Raw genomic sequence first — 21,593 nt, forward strand, 5'->3', positions numbered from 1 at the left:
AGCATAAATGAAGAACAACACCAGCAGCATTGGCAAAGCTGCAATAACTCAGTGTGTGAGTGTAACTGGACCTGCTAGCACCAACACCTGGTCACCAGCTACAGGTATAACCATCTCCCCAGCAAGGGATCACTGAAGTCAGTGACAGCCTTCGTACAATGCAAGATCTGCAACATATGAGTTCTGCTGAAGAACTAAAACCAAAGGGCAGGGGTAAAAAATGGAAATTCCCATTCAAATGGAAACTCCTCTTGAGACCTTTTATGTGACCATAGCACTGTTAGAGACAGTAAAGTCCCATATGTAAAGAGACATCTGTACTGCTTATATGTTTCTGCACAGGTTCGACATCTGAACAGGATGAGCTGAGTGGAATCTCTGCAATATATGGATGGTGCATTGCTAGAAAATGAACTTTGAGGTAGAACAAAGCACTGCTGTTCTATTAAGGATTTTCCAATGCAAATCTGACCACCCTGTGAGGCAGAGAACCTAAAGGCTTTGGAGAAGGGCATTATAAAAATGTTAAAATGCATGTAGTCAGCAATTTATCTATTCTACCTGTACTAACAGTGCTACCTAAAAATGAGGCATTAGAAGAAAGTGCATAATCATGTACTCAAGCACTTAAACATTAATGCAACTTGCATACATGAAATACATCCTTTTCTAAAACCAATTTCTGTCCTCAAAAGAGACCCTGAAAATATGGTAGTAACTCTGTGTCCCACTAGAACCCACAGTCCTCATTAACCAACACAGCAAAATCTGGAAGGTTTTGCATATTTTGAGGCTGTCAGCTCTGAAGAACAAACTCACACTTGGAAGGGAAATAACCTTTTTTTCTCCATGGTAGGATACCTCTGCAGATGGTCTACTGCCTAGCTTACTATTCACTAGAGAACAGTCTAAATTTCAGCTGTGCACCTGTCCCCCACCCACTTCAGGAACCTACAACACGAGCTCTGCAACCTCCCTGTGAGCAGCAACACACGCTGCTTTAAGTCAGAAAAACAACTAATCTGCAGAATCTTTCCTAATGGAGGGCACGTTTATGCACTTCTTACAGCTCCTGGCATTCAGGGTCCCAGCTGAGTTTGCAGAGGAAGTAGGTAAGTGTCCTGGTCTGAGAGCACCAGGACAAATCTGCCCACGGCCACACTAACCTGGCCCCCAGGCCCCAGCAGCCAGGGCCTGTGGCAGCTCCATGGAGGAGCAGCGGGGAGGAGAGACCCACAGGGGCCAGTGGCAGCGCTCCCACCTTGCTGAGCGGCAGGAAACGGCTCCTCCAAGAGCCCCCTCTGGCCCCTCTGGCTGGTGTGCTGGGGTCTGCTTCTCTGTCAGCTCTCCCTCTGCTGCTGCTCCTGCATCCTGTTTTCTTGCCAGAGACGAAGAGCATTCACAGAGACAGGTGTTGACTTCTCCTGCTTCCCTGAGTAGGAACTGGTTTGGCTGCTCCAAGGCTGTTTCACACTGTCCCTGGGACCCTGGATTTGAGCATCATCTGCTGCCAAGTCCAGTTTGGGGCTTAAAGTCTCTCTCTTATTCCCCTTATCTTCCCCTGGGTGGGCAGTAGGGAGGATAACAGGAAGCATCTTTCCCCCAGTTATTGGCCAAAACTGTGACAATAACTAATTTTTAAGCCTTCCCACCAGCAAACTGTGTAGAGTATCGAACATCACTGCAAAGCCCTTTTATACAACTTCCTTCCTTCCTTCTCTCCTTCCTTCCTTCCTCTCTCTCTCTCTCTCTCTCTCTCATATCTTGAGACCCATAAGTCTTTCCTGCCTCTTTATGTTTTTCCTTGAGGAATACTTTCTAAAGGATTAAACATTTTTCTCTTTTTCTTCCACTCTTTTATGATCAGACTTCACAAACCCCTCTCTACAAAGAGATCTTCAGGTCAGACATTTTGTGTCAAAACTGCTTGCAGGATCCATGTCTAGAAATCCTGTATTAGCATAATTTTGAAGCTTCAAATACATACTGAAGCTGTTTTAACTGTGTCACCTTTTCCTCTTTTCTTTTCACAGAATGCAGCTGAGTGAGTTCCTTTGAACCACTGTTTTTTCTCCCATTACTTCAGTCATTTCCAGTCTCATACTAGCTATCCCACTGTTCACTTTTTGAAATCACCTATAGAGTTTGGCAGATTGAGCTGCATCCAGATAAATTAAAGCAGCTCTTTATTATTGACTGTTTCAAAACTCATGTTTAAGTTAGCTCACAGTAATACATGCTGAAATCAAAGTGGCCCCAGATCATGTAATCACATGCTGTAAAACATCAGCATAAACAACCACTTTCATGAGACAAATTTCACTTTATGCTCCCTATTAAGAAACCAAATCTACCTTCAACCAAGTAAATGGGAAAAAAAAAACACAAAAAAACCCCAAAAAAACCAAAACGTTATTTGCCTAAAGAGTTGCTTTCCATGTAAAGACAAATTCTGTCTTTATGAAGCAGCAGAAATTGCTCTGCAGGGGAGCCACACCCTCACTGCTGACTGTAGTTGAAACTAGGTGACTAATACATACCATACATATACATTTTAGACAGCTGATGTGAGATAAAATGAAACTCATCTCTAATGATCCCTACTGCTGTTACAATCTCTAGCCACATTATTTGTGTTCTGTGGCATTTGGTATGACAAAAATCTAAGAATCATTTTTTTCATACGCTCATTCAAGGAGTTAAATCCCAGCTTCACTGTAACTCATGGCACTGCAGGAACAACCAAACATAATCCTTATTCTATCAAAAGATTCACACAGCCCAGAGAAAAGGCACTATCAGAAGGCTGCCTTCTGTGACACTCCACAATATGAAAAGACAAGGGAAGCAAACCCTCACCAGGTAAACTGTTAAACACACTGTGCTATTTATGTTACATATATATATATATAGAAGATATGACATATAGATATATAACAAGATATACTGAGTTAGGATTAAGATAACTTGGGCTATCTATATCCAAACCTGATCAAATAAATAAAAAAAAGGCCAACCCATGATATAGATCAAAGTATTTCATATCTGGTACTCAGGGCTGTGAACAAATAGGGAATTCTAAAGCCTTCCCTAATACTAAAAGTTACTTACCTTTCATCTATAACCTCTGTCATTTCTTATATAAGAAAGCAAATCTCAGGAGTAACTAATATACGAAGGAACCTGGAAGCTGTATTTGCATCTCTTGAGTCCACAAAAAATAATTTCTTTAACCCAATTATCAGGTACTCTGTAGCACGGGGACATATTTTTTCAAGTACCACATCATATAATTCTGCACATAATTTACCACTACAACATGTATCTGTGAGTATTACAGAGCTGCATGTCAAGTGCTGAAGACATTCCAGAGGCATTTCTATAGTGGAACGGGAATAGCTATTTTCACAGAAGGCAGGAGATACTACACACAGCTCAGGACCAAGCTTGGTGAAAGTCACTTATTGCCATTCCCTGGACATCTCCTACAAACTGCTCTGGCAACTGAGAGCTGATGACATGAACCTTTGGCTAAGGATGGAGCAGAGAAGCTGGGGATGGTATTCACTTGAAAGCAGGAGGCAGAGGAGGATGCCTTGTCACACCTCCAGGCAACACCTCTACACCTGTGACAGCAGCATGTATTCTACTAGTGTAACTGCGACAATCTTGACACAAAACCTGTGCAGAGATTATGCTTTAGTCATATGATGAAAGCAATAAACATCAACTTTGGGCATGCAGTTTATATATTTTCCCTGCTGAGAATCAACTGAGTTCTGTTTCCCTTGCTGTGGGAAACTCAGCCTAACTACCCTACAATGCGTGTCCTGGGCAAGTACAGGCTGTACATGATCCGTATCGTACAGCCAACCAGACACTCAAGCCTGATCCATCTCTAATCCCTCATCAGTAAGTGTTAAGAGTTTAGATGCTTCTTTGGATTCTCCTTTGCAAAGGAAGTAAACTGAAAACAATTAAAGCCTGCACAAAGGTAGAGAGATTAAGGCATTCTGGTGCACCCTGACCAAGGAGAAAATTAATAGATCAAGTTCCTCAATTACTTGTGAATAAGCACAAATGCCATAAATGGCTGTTTCCCCATAGCAAGACTTCTTTTCATGTTTTTCAATTTATTTACAAATCAAACATTCTTCAATGTGGGTATATTTTCCAGGATCCTCAAGAGTATCATGAATGATAAACTAAAGGGCCAAAGGGCTGGAACTCCTCAAGAGATTATATAATCTAGGAGTTGCAAACCACTGGGGTTCTACTGCATAACCCTGATGAGGATAAAAAGGAGCCCTGCATTATTAATGCTAGCTCTGTTTTCTTTTTTTCTTTTTTTTTTTTTTTAACTCAAGCAAAAGCACTTACTCTGAAAGCTGTTCACTGAGAAGATGTTTGGATGATAGAATCCAGCCTTGCAAACACATTTGTAGGCTCCAAGCACAAATCCAAGGCCTTTAATTGGCATGCACTGTGAGAAAAATAAAAAAGAAAAGTCATGCAGATGATCACACAATGATATACTCAGATGTATATTCAAGCATAAAAACATTAGAAGACACTGTGAGCAGACTAGCAGTTTGATGGTATTTTCTCAGTGACTTTTCCCATAGTCACATATCACTCCAATTTTTTGTCTCGTTGTTCAGCACCAGCAAACCGCAAAGACAACTATAATCAAGTTGGTCCCACTGATAAACCAGCAAGTGTCAAATTTTACTCTTGTACTTTGGCTCTAGGTGGGAAGCCAGAACAGATACGCTTTTTCCTAGAGAGTTTCCAGCACTTTTCCACAGGAAAGCAGGTAGGGTTGAGATGGCTGGAGCTCAGGCTATGTGATGAAGAACATGAACACTTACAGGCAAGTCGCCAATCTTCTGCAGGCAGCACGAGTTGGTGCCCCTGCTGCAATGGCAACCACACTGGAGTGGAGATTAACCCAGTCAAAACAAAGCCAACAACTGGTTAGAGAAAACGGCTGCAGATTTAAATCTGACCTAGGTGAAAGAAAGCAAACATATGCTAATGGGAGCCCTATGCTTCTGAGCTCCTTGTGCTTTTTCAAGGAAGTAATACATGAAACGAGTTTTAACTCCACTTTTGTTTAATTTTTACATCAGGACAACCACAGCAAAAGTATTACAGTGACAAAACATCTACTGTCAGACCATTTCTGTACAACAGACTGCCTAATACAAAGTGAAGAAACAGTTCAATAACATAAAGGTAGAAATACTGGCAAAATTGCTTTCCCTCAGTACAGCTTATTTCACTGTGTCAGATCAAAGTAGGCTACTCTATTAGAAGCCTGTCCCAACAGTCATTCTCCCCCTCTACTCCATTCTCATGAGACCCTGCCTGGAGCAGTGTGTCCAGTTCTGGAGTCCCCAGCAAAAGGACATGGAGCTGTTGGAGCCAGTCCAGAGGAGGGCCACAAAGATGATCAGAGGGCTGGAGCACCTCACCTATATAGAAAGTCTGAGAGAGCTGGGGTTTTTGAGCCTGGAGATAAGAAGGCTCCGAGGAGCCCTTAGAGCAGCCCTGCAGTTCCTCAAGGGGCCTGCAGGAAAGCAGGGGAGGGACTTTTGGCCCTCCCTGGAAGTGTTCAAGGCCAGGTTGGATGGGGTTTTGAGCAACCTGATCTAGAGGGAGGTGTGTCCCTGCCCATGCAGGAGAGTTGGAACCAGATGATCTTTAAGGTCCCTTCCAATCCAATGATTCTAGGAGTCTATGATTAAAGTAGTAAAAATAAATTTTCAGAGGAAAAGTCTTTCTGGCTTCTTGCTTTGTAATGGGAAGGTACACACTGTTCTCAGTGACTGCATTTTCCATTTGAAGGCAAGGAAGAAAACAAGTAGCTTCTACTGAATATTACAAACACCACAACACCCCTAGTACCATAGCCACGATCCATTCACACTGAACAAATTCTTCCTATAAAATGTGTCACAGGCTCATGAATCTGTTCTGCATTAAAGTAAATGCTATACTAATGATCCACATCCAATACTCACACCAAATAACAAGCCTGTAACTTTCATTGTTGCTGATCAGTCTAGAAATTGAAAATGAACAAAATATTTCAAGCATTGTTATCTTTCCTTGGTCTATGATATTATCCTTGTTTCCAGTCTTGGGTATCTGTAATGCACACCCTCAAAAACATTGGTTAAATTATGTTTCTTGCAGTCCAATAATCCCATGCAAAGGTGTAACAGGGATCAGAACATCAGTTTGCTGCAGAGAGAGAAGGAGACAAAGCAAGCCTCGATCCCTCTAGATGCAGTTTCAAACCCTGAAATTTTACTGTGCTCAACGCTGCATAGAAACAGAACTATTTACAGCCTCACTTTTTTTAAGAAATTGCAGCAGCTAGGCTGGGAAGAACACTAAATATCATGTGGTTAAAAACAGGGAAAGCACTCTTCCTGGAAAGGAAAAATTCCCCTCTTTTTACAAACAATTTAACATTTAATAGTATATTAACCAGTGGTTGCAAATATCAGGGTGAAAAAGGTAACAAGTAAACTGAGAAAGTGTTTTCTGGTATCTTCACAACACACAGCAGACACACACAAGCAACTTTCACCCTTGCCCTGGCAAGCAGCACCCTGGTTCCCAGCACCCCAGGGGCAGACCCAGAGCTCCAGCCCTGCAGAGCTGTGTGAGCTCAGCCACGGCAGCTCATCCTATCAGTTGTGGGTCTCAGACCACCAGGAGCACCAAGACTCACAACAATCTGTGTAGACACAGGCAGTAAAATACTAATCTGCTACTAAGTTACTTCAGGTTTCATTCGTATAGAATTTAGCACTGAAAAATGCAGATTGCAAAAAATACCAGCCTTCCTTCACATAAGCAAAAGAAGCATAAAACTGACTTTCAGATTTCATTGTAACTGTGAAAGCGAAGCTCTGGGAATAAAACCACCATATTCTGTAGTATTTTTTCTTCATTAGTGGCCATCGGCTTTTTAAAAAATCATGCTTTATTTAGTTTGTAAGAGCAGCTACCTTCAGTTAGACCAGAAGCTCCCTTTAGGCTTATATCACATCTCTTACGTGTCCAGTAGTAATTATCAAAGCAAACAGTGAAAGATGCAACAGGGTGGCTATGGAGTGAGCCATATGCCCTTCAGGACATCACACTCCTAAATGGAATGTGCATTGCTTTATCTTCCAGGCATTAGTATTTATAGATGGCTTGGTTACAATTCGGAACCGCTTTACCATAATCTTCACTAAAAAAATAAAAATAGGCATCTGTACAATCCACACAGCAAATTTACTCCAGCTGTCTGTTCCCTGGCTTGCAAGCTTATACCTTCTACTTTACAATATTTGTAGAATGTAACAACTCTCAAGTTTAACATAGCATCCTTTCAATTATACAGTCAGCTTAATAAATAAGATATTCAATTAATATCTACCTTGAACTTATTTCTAAATAAAGAGGCCCTCAACAAACACAGACACATCATCTAAATTAGTTTTAAAAGGTTGTGTTGGTTTCATTTTTATGCTGCTTGTTGTAAAAGACAAACTTGGAAAAATCCATTATGATAAAGAGTATGTCTGTTGAAAAGAAGGTAAATTCTTGAAACAACCTGTACCATTGCTTTGGAAGTCTGAGCCAAATCTTCTGGCATAAGAGAGGCAAAGCCCTTTATCAGATCTGACCAGCCAGAAACCAAGTGACAGAATATTCTGCAGGTACTCAAAGCAGGTGTTACATCCCCACCAGAAAACAGAAGGGAACAGCAAGGCAAAAAGAAGCTAGTAGTTTAAAAGAGACAGCATGTGGCATCATGTCCCACATGTAATTTAGAAACTTAGATAAACTACTAAATAATACAAATAAGCCCATGTTTCTTTGCTCTGGTTTGGGACAGACCATAGGGAATGTCTAGAAAATAATACATACAGAAGAGTGATTTTGTGCCCGGCATGAGATGGCAGCTGGAGCAGTTTGTTCTGTGAGACCCTGAGAGTCTCCTTCCGATCCTGTTTACCATGTTGCCAAGCACACTCACACAGAAAAAAAGGAAGATAAAAGTCAGAGTGACATTCTGCCTGCCGAAGTCAATGACAGCTCTGCCACTGAAAAGGCTTTACCTGTTATATTTTCTCACTTAACTTCTCTTAGAAGAGCAAAAAGCGTGTTTGCAGTCTGCTCAGAAGTGAACAGTGAGCACATCCATTCATCCAAGCTCCTGGTGCACCCATCACCTGGGTGTCTCACACTTCCCTACAGACAGCTTGGGAGGCAGCCAGACTCCAAACAACACTATTCATAAGCTTTTCCTCTTCAAATACAACTTTTTTTTTGACAGAACAGGGCTGGCCACTCCATAATTTACATTAAAGGGTTAGCTGGTGGGCCCCCCCTACTTTTCTCCTACCTTCTGAGTGCATTAGTGGAATTAATTCTTCTTTGAATTCAAGTTTTCAAATGTGTTTTACAACAACAATGGACTTACAATTATAGCGAGTTGTTTAAATCCTGAGTAAGAGAAAGCACATCAATAGCTGCTCTGATTCAGCTCAGAGCAAATGTTGCCGTCACAACAATATTTGTCTCAATAGTTTTGAAGCTTCACTAAAAATTCCTTGCTGCTTTTTAATGCACCCACAATCCAAGTAGGAAGACACTCACTATAAGTAATAGTCTGCAGAGTCTTTACCTTCCAATTACGCCTTTCTGCAATGTGAATCAGTTTGGTGACCAGGCTGTATGCCCAAGGACATACAGGAATCCCTTCTGGTTCTCATCACCGTTACTCCCAGGACACCAACAGTATCAGCCATTGTTGGACAAAGGAGACAAAAATTCAAGTGCTAGTAAATAAAAACTGTGGAAATGGAGCATTTTGCAAAGAAATAGAGTAGAGAAGATCAGAAATACAGATCACGGTACTTGCATAGAAGACATTACAAGGGCAAGAAAGATACATTAAGCAGTGTCCAAAAGCAGGTTACCTGGTGGGGGGGCATAAGCTGTAGAACTACATCATCAGTTTCAGTCATGGATATAGAGAACCCAAGGTCAGCTTACAAGCCATGCTTCCCACAGTTGGGATCCTTTACTGAACGATAAAAACACGACAACTACAGCAATTTTCAGGGGACAGGTAGCTTGGAGACTCAAAGGTTCTCAAAAGGACTCAAAGGACAGTGCCTAAGACAGGTTCTTCATTACTGCTGAAAATCCCTGTGCAGGCTACAATCAGGCAACTTAAAACAAACAAACAAACAACACAAAACAAAACCCCAAAAATATCTCTTTATAGGACAGATTGAATTGTTATTGATAACCTGAATAACTCAGCTTCTAATTAACATTCTAAACAATCAAATTACAATTTCTCCTCTCCTAGAAAGCAGTGTAGCAATTACAGGGGAACCTGTTAACAGACACCAAAGGGACTGATAATTTTATGGGCATTAAATAATGCAGTGTGATTAATTTGAAGGCACTTTCTCAGGGCCAGATTTCCTTGGCCTTGAGGATAAATTAAGACATATTTTTACTATTAGCACAGGTTAAACTGTATTAAGAACAAAGTGTAATTCACTTCCTAAGTGTCTTATCTACATTAGCGAGAATTCTCTTAATACTGAATGGACTTCAGAATGAAAGTAATGTGCACATTATAAACTCTACTTTAAAAATTCACATTACTACTAAGAACAGACATTCACATTTTCTTCTAAAAGCTGATTGGAAATACTAGAACTTTCAGGTCAAGCCAGTAACTCATCAAGAGTGTTGTGGAGCTTAAGCAAAGAAAAATCATTCAAAACAGGAAAGAGCAACAGAGGGTGCACAGGAGTCACACGGCTCATCTCACAGAAGGGTACAGCTGAATGTCCTGCAGACTTCACCATATTTTAGGAAGAGTCTGACTGTTAAGTACCACCAGCAGGGATAGCCTGCTGGACCTGCTCTTTGGAAAGGGAAATATTTTCCTTCACTACATCCAAAAGTTAAAAGATAGCTGCTATAATCAATGGGTAATTTTGATGCATAATTCAAAGAGGGGAATAAAATGGTGGAAAACAAAGCACAAATTTTAATAAGTTAACACACCATTGCTAAACCAACATTTTCTAGCCAGTTGCTGTATCAGTCACTTCTATCGCATTTCCCAGCAACCATTAATTAAATTATTTATTGACTCTTATGTTTAGGCTGACTCCACACACTAGCAAGACATATATGATCACTTTGGAAAAGGTATTAAAAGTTTTGTGTCTATTTTCCCAATACATGCTAACTTTCTGGACCCACTGGCTGGTTCCAGGCAGTGCAATAGGGATGAGAAACTTGTTAAAAGTCCCATAAGCTTCATGAAAATAATATCGTGGTAGAAAAAAGATACTGAATCAGTGTCTCTACTGAGGGAGAGGCTACATAATGAGGACATACCTCTTATTAGACACTAAAGAATACTCTTTGAAATGCCACGATCATAAGAAAAGCTTTAGCTGGCCTCAGTGCCTTCTTAGACATCAGGTAACAGCATAAGAAAGTGCATCAGGAAGCCGGCTATAGTAATATTCCTGTTCCTTGGCATTCGGTCCATTTTTAGGACAAGTTGACCCATTTTTCCAGAGGTGTTTACTACTCAGGACTGCCAGAAGCCTTGAGTTGAGTCCAACTATGTGAAGTTGGATAAATGATGCTCCTAGTCACAAAATAATTTCTTATTGAAATTCTACTTTGTGTGAAACATGACTGAGAAGACAGCTGCATAAAGGATACAAATTTTAATCTTTGCTCCATTTTGCAGCATTCTTTCCTTTTATATTAGTACAACATTAAACAGCAATTGAGGAAAAATACCCATGTCACTGGTACTTGAATGAGCACACAACATTTTTTATCACAAAACAGAGTCTGACATGGTCTATTAAATGAATCTTTCTGTTTGCTTCTTGGTCATTGGTAAATCAAAACTCCCAGATAGGTTCTGTTCATAAGCAGGATGCATTTTAAAAGTGTATTTATTTCATGCAAGCAGACAGTCATGTCCTGCAGGAGAGCAACTGCTCTGTCTCCAACTTGATTAATATCCTTTTATTAATTTTGCTTTATTTGGGATTGTATCCTCTAAAGTTTGACAATGTGTCAACTCATCAAGAGTTAATCTTGCTTACAAGATAGTATCAGAATTTGAGTTTTTCTACTTGTCAAACATATTTCCATGTTCCAGCCACAGGTGTCCCACCCTCAAGTTTGGGATGTCTCTCAAACTGAAGTTCAGAGCACAGTTTCTAGGTTTAACCTATGATATAAGCTCTATTAAACAACAAATTATTATTGATTACTTTCAAACTCATCCCTTGGCTTCTTTCACAATTTCATCTATCAAAGGAAAAAATTATTTTGTGACAAAGACATAATTCCTCTTCTTGTCCAAGAACACTACAGACCATGGTCTGTCAGATTGCTGTTGAAGCACCATAAGGGTCATATCACAGAAGTACCACCGTACTACTGCCATCAGAAAAAAATTCTCCCCAAACTCCCATTACTTGACAGTACCAGCTTCACACTGATCTTCAGAGCTTAGAGCTGTATACTCATGCATTACGAGCACAAGTCCCACAGAGGTGCTAGGACCATGAAAATACAGCACCCTATAAAACAGCAATATATTTAATAAATTAATATCTGTTTAGTTGCTTACTGCTTCTCATTCAGGACACCAAAGAGAGATCAGCCATGAGGGCAGACCATTAAATCCTGTTTTTTCTCTGAACACTTGCTTTCTTCTTGCAATCTATATCAGATCTGAGGGAAAATGCCCTAATTTTGAGCAGTAACTATCCTACAGTCTAGGTCTAAGGCTTACCAGAGGGCTGGTGATCCAGCTCCCTGCACAGAGCCACTGTATTCAAGACAGACATCTTGAAATCTTTCCTCTGTTCTCCTGCTTCCCTTATCTGAAATCTAGATTCTTACATTTTATCCAATGTTAGTGTAGCTTTGATGACTCATATTCACTCCTCTATTGCCTTCTGGAACTGGAGGGTTTGGCCATGAATGCAAATTCCTTGGAAGGCTCTCTCTAAATGACCACTTTTCATATTTAATGATACTTCTATCTGCCCACCATTATTTTTCCACTTAGTCCAACAAGGCTACTCCTGTGTCCTGATGATTAAAATCCACTTTCCCCTGTTCTGCTTAACTCCTATTTTCTTTTCAAGCTGAACTGCTGGCTACAGTCAGCCTCCATTTAACATACAAAAGCCACCCATCATAAAGATGTTCTCTGAAGCTCATCATATAACACTAGCTTGGACACAGACCTGTAAGAAGCATTCCTATTTAAGAAACTGTCTCAAACAGGGAGCCCTTGTGTTACAGAGACCTCTTGTATCCACAGAAATTTTAGGTGGGCGTCTGCTGGAGCACAGTGCCCATAGCTTAATAGGTCCCAGATCTCTGCTGGGATTCTGTGTCAGTGTAATGCCAGGGACCTCCATGGAGCATCCCAGACTCACAAGTGTGCTGAGGCAGCTTAAAATCTTTGTTGCAGCTCTCCTCCATTGTAAGAGCTCCAGCAGGATAGCTTTCTTCTTGTACAAATCTGAAGTATAACTAATCTTTAGCACAGAAGTATAGAGACATTTAATTAATTCTCCAAGATATATAACAATCAAAATGAAAATTCAAATCTTAATTAGAAGGATTAAATAAATTTTCAGTTATCATGTGTTCAGCACTCTGGTTTCCCTCAGTTCAGCAACATACTGTTTTGAGCCAAGGTCCCAAACTGGCAGATGGCTTAACCAACTCTAAAATGAGTTCCCTGCTAACCCCAATGGCAGATGGCAACACCACAGAGATACAGGAAAGATGTAGTTGTTCCAGCTTGTGGCAGGAAGCAAAAGCAAAGCATCAAACAATCTCTGGAACCAGAATCTCTACAACTTTATATTCCTTTCCCTGGCAGAGTAACTACTGATAACACTATTTGAAAAGCATGGAACTGCAAATTTGGAAGCTAATTTCCCAGGGACCATTAAGAATGTTTTTCTGCACTGTAATCATTTCTTCTTCAACTACTTCCAAGCATACAGAGGCAGAAGGGTAACACTAAAACACAGGAATCAAAGTGGCCTTAATGCAGAAAGGGACCTATCACCCACCAATTCTATTTAATGAACTTGCATGAAAACAGGGACTAATGAATGACAAGTAACATGGTATATCCACTGGAGAGAAAGGAAGCTATTATTCAGCAGCTGTCAGGAGCTGGTTCATAAAGCATGATGGATTGAATCTTTTCTGACACTGTTAAAATTAAAAAGAAAATTGTTTTCTATTATTAATTACAGAAGTGTACCTCTTGTTCTCAAAGCTCTCAGAAATTGTGAAACAGCATCTGGTAGCAAGACACTGTAGACATATAAACCTCAGCAGACAGTAAGATGCTTGGAAGAGTTTGCTTCAGACTCAACCAAATGTCAAGTTTACTTTGCATCTGACAGATTAAACCCATTTTATTGGAAGCCAGTACAGAAATAGCACCAAAGACCTGCACACGCACACACAAAAGCCCACCCTCACTCCACATCATCTCACTTTTAACTCTAACTTCACAATCACTTAAATAGGCTGCAACACAGTTCTCGTTTCTATTGAGTGGCAAGTCCCTGACCCGTGAAGCTAAAGCCAGGATAAATGAAGACAGAACAAGGTCCTGTCCCACATTCACAAGTTTTAGTTAGTAACATGTAGATGTTACAAAGGTGACAATGGAAAAAAAACAAATTCTAGGTTAAAAGAGAAAACGTCTGGATTCTGTGACTCCTCAACTTGCAGTTAACAGCATCAGGTTTTGTTTCATATTTATAAATAAATAATGCTTGCCTGTCTCCTTGGATTAACAATTTCATAAGAACAACAACACTACAGCACACAGGCTTGTAAAATCAACTTACTGTTGTCTCCTGTTACTGCTTGCCCCTCTCTGTTCTTTCTGCCCTTATTCTGCTGCACAACACGTCACCAAGGCCATAAGACTTGTGACCCACCTCCCCAGAAAGGTCTCCCACCTCGCTCCCAGGAACGACATGGACTCTCCATTCGCCTCACTCAAACAGAAACTTATTCTCAACACTTAGAAGCAAGAGGCAAATCCAGGCACCAGCCTATTCAGTAGTCTGAACAGCCTTCCCAGTTCAAATAGAATGACCAGTACTTTTCCAAATTTTCTAACAGCACAGACACAGACAGGGTCTGCCAAATTTCTATTCTGAGACTTTTAAAACTCCATCTCAACCACTGACTTCATTAAAACTAGATAAACATTCCTCAAAGTAAATAGCGTGAACGTGTTTCTGTACCATAAGTGAATTATAAACAAGCCAAGTTTGAAGACAATGGTTTCTATTGAGTTTCCTTAAGTCTGGGGCAAACTTTCCCATGTACTGTCACTGCTTCATAAATTCCAGGGAGTTTCTGAATTCCATATACAAAAGTTATAATTCTATAATATAGTGAAATAAGGAAACACAGAGAAAAAAAGAAGAAAAAAAAGGGAAGTAGCTTGCTCATTATAATGTAAACATTACTGAAGTATTCTTGTGACATAGAAAAGGTTACCTGACAAGCTAAATTGTACTTTGGTTTTCCTATAATTTTTTACTATCCTTAGTAGCCCATTTGAGACCGATATGCTGCTTATAATTACCCTGACCTGTAAAAAAACCCTGTTAATAATGGCAGTGATGTTGGTACTGGCAGAGCACTGAAGTTAATTATATTCAAACTAAAGTAACTTTGGGAAATGCATTTGGATGCACTCAGCATTTGGCTACTTCTCAAATTATAATCTACTGTAAATGCACAACTTTATTTCTTCAGTGAACTTCTATTGGCTTGTGCTAGAACAATTAGCATTTTTGTGAAGGAAAAGTTCCCTGGATACAGATCAAGTGTAAAGGAGTGAGGGGACAATTAAACACCTCCATCTGCATCCTCCCACCAGCAGCCAGGTGAGGATCAGTGCCCCTTCATCTCCCTCCAGCTGCCAGGGGTGAGAGGGGAAGGATGGGCATTAACGTGCTGCACCCATCATGATTTTTCCACATTACAGTTTTCACAGCTGGAAGACCAATGATTTTAACACAGAGATACTACTTGCAATGGCACTCTTTAGCACCATGCAAAACATTACTCAGGTATTCATAGAAACTATTAGTATCCTGAAAATGGTCTCCTTCCCTGGAGATACATTAGAGGCTCCTCAGCCACATCTCATAGCTAACTCCTGTAATAAAAGACTCCAAAATAAGTACACAGAGAGTGAAAAAAAAGTAATCTCATCTTGCACTGGTCCCTTGGTAATAAAAGTAAATACTCCTGTTAATTTAGAATAATATTTATGAATTGTACACATTTACATAAACACCAACCATATAAAGTTAATATAAAAAAAATACATAATTCACACTAAGCCACAAAAGAAATTTATTTGCATGTAAACCTGCACTGAAAATAACAAAAATAATTACTAGAGTGGATATATGTGATCACCATCAATTAGCTATAGCTGAAGCAATAATGTGTCTCTGTTTGAACTGCAAGGAACTGCAAATATTTTACTGTAAAAAGTTATCAGATCTGTTAATAACATTAATAATAACTAACACATTTTTTACAAAATTTTGTTTTGTTTTAGTAACAGCTCTATACTGCCATGCTACACCATGGGCTACTGGTGTAGATACATCCCTACTACAACAGTCACTTTGCAACATAGGTCCTCAGTGAACTTCATCTTAGTGTATATAGTCTATATATTGTTAATTTATTATCTCGAGGTTACAAACCAACAAATTTCAAAATTTTTGTTCCAATCAGTAACTGCTGACTTGCTCAGTCTGTACCCTCATGGATTACTTCTTATAAGCAAGTCACAATTTGGATTGAAGTATGGTTTGTTAATGAGAAACTTCTATTTTAATACAGAACAATACCAAGCAAAATTCCAACAAAATGTAGATAAAATCTAATACAAGCATCTAATCTGGGGTGGAGAAGACTGGAACAAGTCTGTAGCCAGAAGGCAGCCTGCTGGAGGAGCAGCCAGGGGCTGCAGCCCAGCTCTGTACTGGGCTGGTCCCTTTGCCTTTCTGCACCAAACTGAACAGAGGTGATTTGTGCCTTCAAGAAAACCCAAGTCAGTTGAACTAGCATTTTTATGTAAACCTCTTTCTATCAAAAAAAATTGTAGTTAAGCTTGTTTTAGTTTATCTCATGTCAAAATTAACAATATAGAGAAAGGGAGAAAAATTTAGTAATCTTATTACCCCCCAAGGACACCATCCAGTATCTTCCTCCCTCCTACTCCTTCCCCAATCTTGTAATGTTTAAATCTTCCAGACAAAGCCATTTATCCTCACAGGCAATTGTGCTGTTGAACTTCAAACTACAGCAGCGGGAACATATTTGAAAGACAAACCAGCTTTTAGAAGCATAATGTCAAAAGCAGCTGAAAACAAACAGCAGTTCACCAAAATGGACAATTCTTCAAGAAATGATTAGAGGTTATTTTCAGAATCACAATAACATGTTCAGAGCTGCACAGAACAAAAGATGTAGATGGTCTCTGTCACATGAAGTTTATTGTAACAGACACCTGAAAGACAAAATGAGAAGGATTTAATTCTGTTCTAATTTACTTTTATTTTAAATAAACCAAAAGGCTAGCAACTCCAGTGCTTTCTCAATGAACCTACTGGCTAATGATGCTAGAATCAAATCTACTTTGCTTTATTATGCATTTATACTTTAATATACACTCAATTCCTTTAATATAAATAAATTTGTTGAGACTACTGAGAAATTATAAAACCTAAAGAATGAGGACCACCATAGCATTGAGTGTCACCTGTAACACCAGCTTCCAGCAGATTACAGAAAAACCAGAAGATAGGGCAGCCTTGTTGCTATTACCTGTTGGCAAGTAACATTCATTTAGCCACTTGATTTCCCAGGTCCTCATCAAATTCCATCTTTATCAATGAATACTTTCCTAAAACTGTTTAATCCTCAAATCTGTAAACAATGGCAGAGAGATTATGAGCAAAGCCTGAACTTCACTGGTAGGACTAACAAACAACAAAGCGCTTTCCATGAAAGCTGAAGATCCGTTGCAATATCTGTTTGTAGCATCACTTGAGATTACAGAAAAAGATGGCTCAGAACATAATGTTGTGCCATGGCCTAACTGACACATCTTTCACACCACCAAAACAGCTATTAGGTTGCAAAAAGACACCATCTCTAAAGAGCAGTTCCACTGACAGGACTTCTCACAGCTCTGAGACACGTCTTCACTTTCAGTAAAGTGGCTGATTTTTAATGCAGTAGTAACTCATAGCTGAAATATGAGAATTTCACTGTTTCGTTAATCACCCAGACCTCTCTATATAGACACCATCCTCTCCCTTTAGCATGTAAAACCATCATACTTTTCATGTCCTAACTTACCTTTCACATCAATTGCCTGCCAGATTAGAAAGGCCATCTCTCTCAATGCCCAGGTTGGGTTTGCCCTTTTCCCCTCTGCCCACAGCCCCATTGGCTTCCTCAAGAGGCTTCTCTACCCATGCAACCTGAAACAGTGCTAGTTAAAGCCCTCTCTTCTCTGCCCTGTTTCACATACTCCTTTATTGCATTCTTCTTTCTGGTCTAAGGCACACACCTTAATTTACAGAAAAACTGAGAGAAAGTTGGCACTGAAAGGCCAGCATCCTGGCATTCACTTTCATTACACACATCTCCTTAACTGAATGTGTCAGCAGCTCCTTAGGAATTAAAATTGTTAGAATATTATGCTTATTAAAATAATGCAGATTTCAACCAGGATGTTTATTACAAAATTTCATCCTTTAAAATAATTTTGCAGAATTCTATTAAACTTATCGTCCAAACTAATTACCTCTTTCACAGAAGTAAGAGGCACTCCTCCCTTGAAGACACTAACTTCAGGTTTATTTTCTCCTCATCGGCTCTCAGAAAAGTAGGCATCATAGCTGCATTCCTTGTCCCCATGGGAGATTCTGTCACTTTCTCTATACTGGTTTGCTTTTTACTCCGAAACAGATTTTCATCATTGCTCTGCTGGAGTAAGAAACTGCCAAAATGAGCAAGACAATCAAAATATAGCCCTAAAATAAGGTGCATAACAAAGCTGTTATCCTGTTATCTGTGGAGATGTCAAGCACTCCTCAGCTTTTGAAAGAATCATTTGTACAAATATTTAAGCCCTCAAAGCCAACACATTTACCAATCATTTAGACATAATCATCTTGTCACTTACATGCAGCTCAACAAACATGTCATTGGGGAAACCCTACAGTGTAATTAACATTGGATTGAATGACAACTGAAGAAAAACATTCTAAGCGTTTTCATTCAAATCTGAAAGGCAGTATCTAGTATGTCAACACTCACTTCACCAGGAACACTGATTTTCCCCATTATTATTCTTAATTGTATACATGTAGCTTCCAATTTAATTTCACTGAGAATTTTAATAATGGCTTGGCTTTAAGGTTTTCTGTTTAGCAGTGCAGTCCAAAGTTTTATGCTCAGGAACGTAAGAGATCAATCCACATCACCTAATGACACAGTTAAGAGATTCAATAGTTAGGAAAAAAAAACAGAAAAGAAAGATAAAAACTTACTGTAATTTTTGGGAACATTCAATTTTGTAGGTAATATTTTAAAAAGAAACAGCAATGGCCAGTTCCACTCCCATAATCATGATATTTTCCTAAATATACTGCCCAGTCTTCTGAAGGAACTGTGGCCTCAAAAGGTCTTATTTTGCTGTCAGTGTTGTAAAATTCCATAGAACAAACCAACTTGCAGTCATTATTACCTATGTTATAATATACTTCTTCTACATTGACTGCAGTGATATAAGCAGAGCTATCTTGTCAGCACATCATTTTTAAATGCACACACAACCATTCTCTAAGCAGCACAACAGCCTGAAGCTCTGAGATGCAGCAAGGTCTCACCAGAACAGCTGAATTCTCCATAAAGTGCTATTAGTGTCCTGATGAAATATTAATTACAAGAATATAGTTGTACAGCATTTAACTGGGGAAAGGCCATTACTGAATCACAATTTTTCTGCCAAAAATACCTAACACAGCACAATGTTACTTTCTGCCCTATTTAATATGCATCACAAGGAGGTAGTAAGGGATCTGAAAGCATCAGTCCTACCCAGTGGCAAAGGCTGTGATCCATTGTCCTCCCCACCTTTAACCAGACAAAATCCTGGCTAAGAAGCATGCCTGGGAGACATGAGTACTATCTGTTTCAACAGGAGCACAAAGAAAATGTTCAATTTCAAAGACAAGCCAGGCCTGTATGCAGGGAGCCAATGCCACAACTGCTCCTGACATCCCCTGTGCTCCCACCCCTCCTGCCTAAGGGAGGTTTCCGGCATCTGCCCTCAGACCCCAGCTGCTAGCCCCTGGCAGGGGTCCCTGCCAACTGCATATGGACCACAGCCATCCTTCTCCATGAGGGAAGGACCGTCTCCAGCTATCCAAACATATTTTTATGGAGTTGTTTTAACCAGCAGATCAACCTGAGGGTCCTTCCCACGCCCCCTCCCTTGCTCAGCTGGGGGCTGCCCAGCTATGGGGCAGTGCACCAGCTCTGCCCGCAAGCGCTGCCGGCAGCTGCGCAGCTCTGACACCACTTTAACAAGCTGATGTTGTATGATGGATATATCACAAAGACTTGAATCCTACTAACTGAGGAGAGCAGATCTAGTGGCTTCATTGAAATGTTGAAGTTGTTCCTATTTTGGTAACTTACAGTGATAAGATACAGGCCGAAGGAAACCTCTAGCACTACACTGAGCAAACACTTTTCAACTATTATTTGTAAAAGCGAGGCAGTTTGGTGTCACAGTTACTGAGCTCTGGGAGGTGTTCTTCCTGGGCTTTCCCACTTAGTGCTGGCTTCTCTTCTGTCTGCCCTCCACAGCTCTCACATTTCCAGAGGCATCTGCATGGCCCTGAACTGCACCTGCAGGAATTCACAGAATCACAGAACTACTCAGGTTGGAAAAGACCCTTGGGATCACCAAGTCCAACCATCATTCCTACTCTACAAAGTTCTCCCAAACTTCTGTTCTTTCCAACCTTCATTTTTTTTTTCTTTTTAATTTCTTTCAGTGTCTTTTTATGCTTCTTGCTCTTCTCTCCTTTTCCATTTCTCTGTTAGTTCAGTTTGAGATAACTAAAAGCAAACCTATTATCACTTTTTACATGAAGGACAAACCAAATGGCACTATATTCCCTAACACTGGATACATGAAATGCTTAGGAATTAAGAAGTCATCAATTAAGTCTATGTGAATTAACTAGTTTTTCAGAGAAACCTATGCAATCAAAAAAGGACACTAACTTAGAAGAAAGCATCTTTAGATTGGCTGGAGAAGCTGGGCCTCCTCAGATAGGATGAGCCAGCTCCATACAGCCCCTTCTATCAGCTTCCCAAGGCACTTCATCTCAAGCAGTCTGTATTACCACACTTTCAGTACTTTTTGTGCCTTCAGAGAGGTTGCTAATGGAAAGCTGGTAACCTCCAAGAGAATTAGAAACAAGGCATGCAACCTGGTAGAGCACCATCACATTAAGAGCTCCCAAGGGCTCCGTGGGAGCCACCTGGGGCTCATGAGAAACAGTGCTGCAAACAACACCACATGCAGAAGTATGAAGCTACACTTGGGGACAGAATTTGAGAACATTTTTTTTTCCCTCTGCTCATTCTTTGCCTGCAGCTGCCTTAAATACACGTGAAATTGCTCCATGTGATCCAACTTCCTCAGTTCTACGTTGGGTTTTAGAGTAACGGAACAAGCTGAGCTTTTGATTTTTTGCTTTAGTCATTGCCTCTGTATTAAATAGGTTATGCTGAATGCTGAGGGAAAATGAAGAAAAAAGATTTGCACTTCTTCTTAAGTCAGTGTAGGATTAGCTTACTAGGAGATGAATGCCAAAGAACCTCTCACTGGGCAGCCTGGATTCAGGCACACTCAAGCTGCAGATGCCCTAGGAGAGCACAGGCTTTTATTTGCAGATACACTTCATCCTAGCTTACACTTGTAATTATTTGTCACTACTCATCTCCATGGAACTGAAGGGATTTACATCTTTTTAAATAACTGGTTTAGAATAATAGATAAGAGTTTGGTGGATTTTCAAACATATCTTACAATTAAAAGTGTTCATTATCTAAAAAGCTGCTAGAGCAGAGAAAGAAGCAAAACAGTATTATTCTCTCTTCTTTTACTAATGCATTTTTATGTTCTGCATAGTTAGATATTAGCTATACACTTTTAAAATTGACAAATGGAGAGCTACAAGCACTGTTTGAACGTTCCATCTAGGATTACTGTAACATTTCTCAGGAGTAACAGGGAGGATTTTGAATATGCATTTCTCTTCTGTAGCACTGCTCTCCTTTCCCTTCCTGTTTTTCAACTTTAAACTGCAGTATTTGAAAGCAAAACCAACCAAGAAAGCCCA

At 39.9% G+C, this 21,593-nt stretch overlaps 1 protein-coding gene across 1 annotated transcript in view; it reads right to left on the reverse strand.

Annotated features, from left to right (window-relative positions):
* GPR158 (G protein-coupled receptor 158) overlaps positions 1–21,593 on the reverse strand; it is a 178,769-nt gene that overhangs the window by 95,045 nt on the left and 62,131 nt on the right. Inside the window, exon 3 of the mRNA XM_051612176.1 lies at positions 4,381–4,483. Within this exon, the coding sequence (XP_051468136.1) occupies positions 4,381–4,483 (103 nt within the window). The remainder of the gene's footprint in view (positions 1–4,380; positions 4,484–21,593) is intronic.

This window comes from Apus apus, chromosome 2, assembly GCF_020740795.1.
Source record: "Apus apus isolate bApuApu2 chromosome 2, bApuApu2.pri.cur, whole genome shotgun sequence".
In the NCBI taxonomy this organism is placed as follows: domain Eukaryota; kingdom Metazoa; phylum Chordata; class Aves; order Apodiformes; family Apodidae; genus Apus; species Apus apus.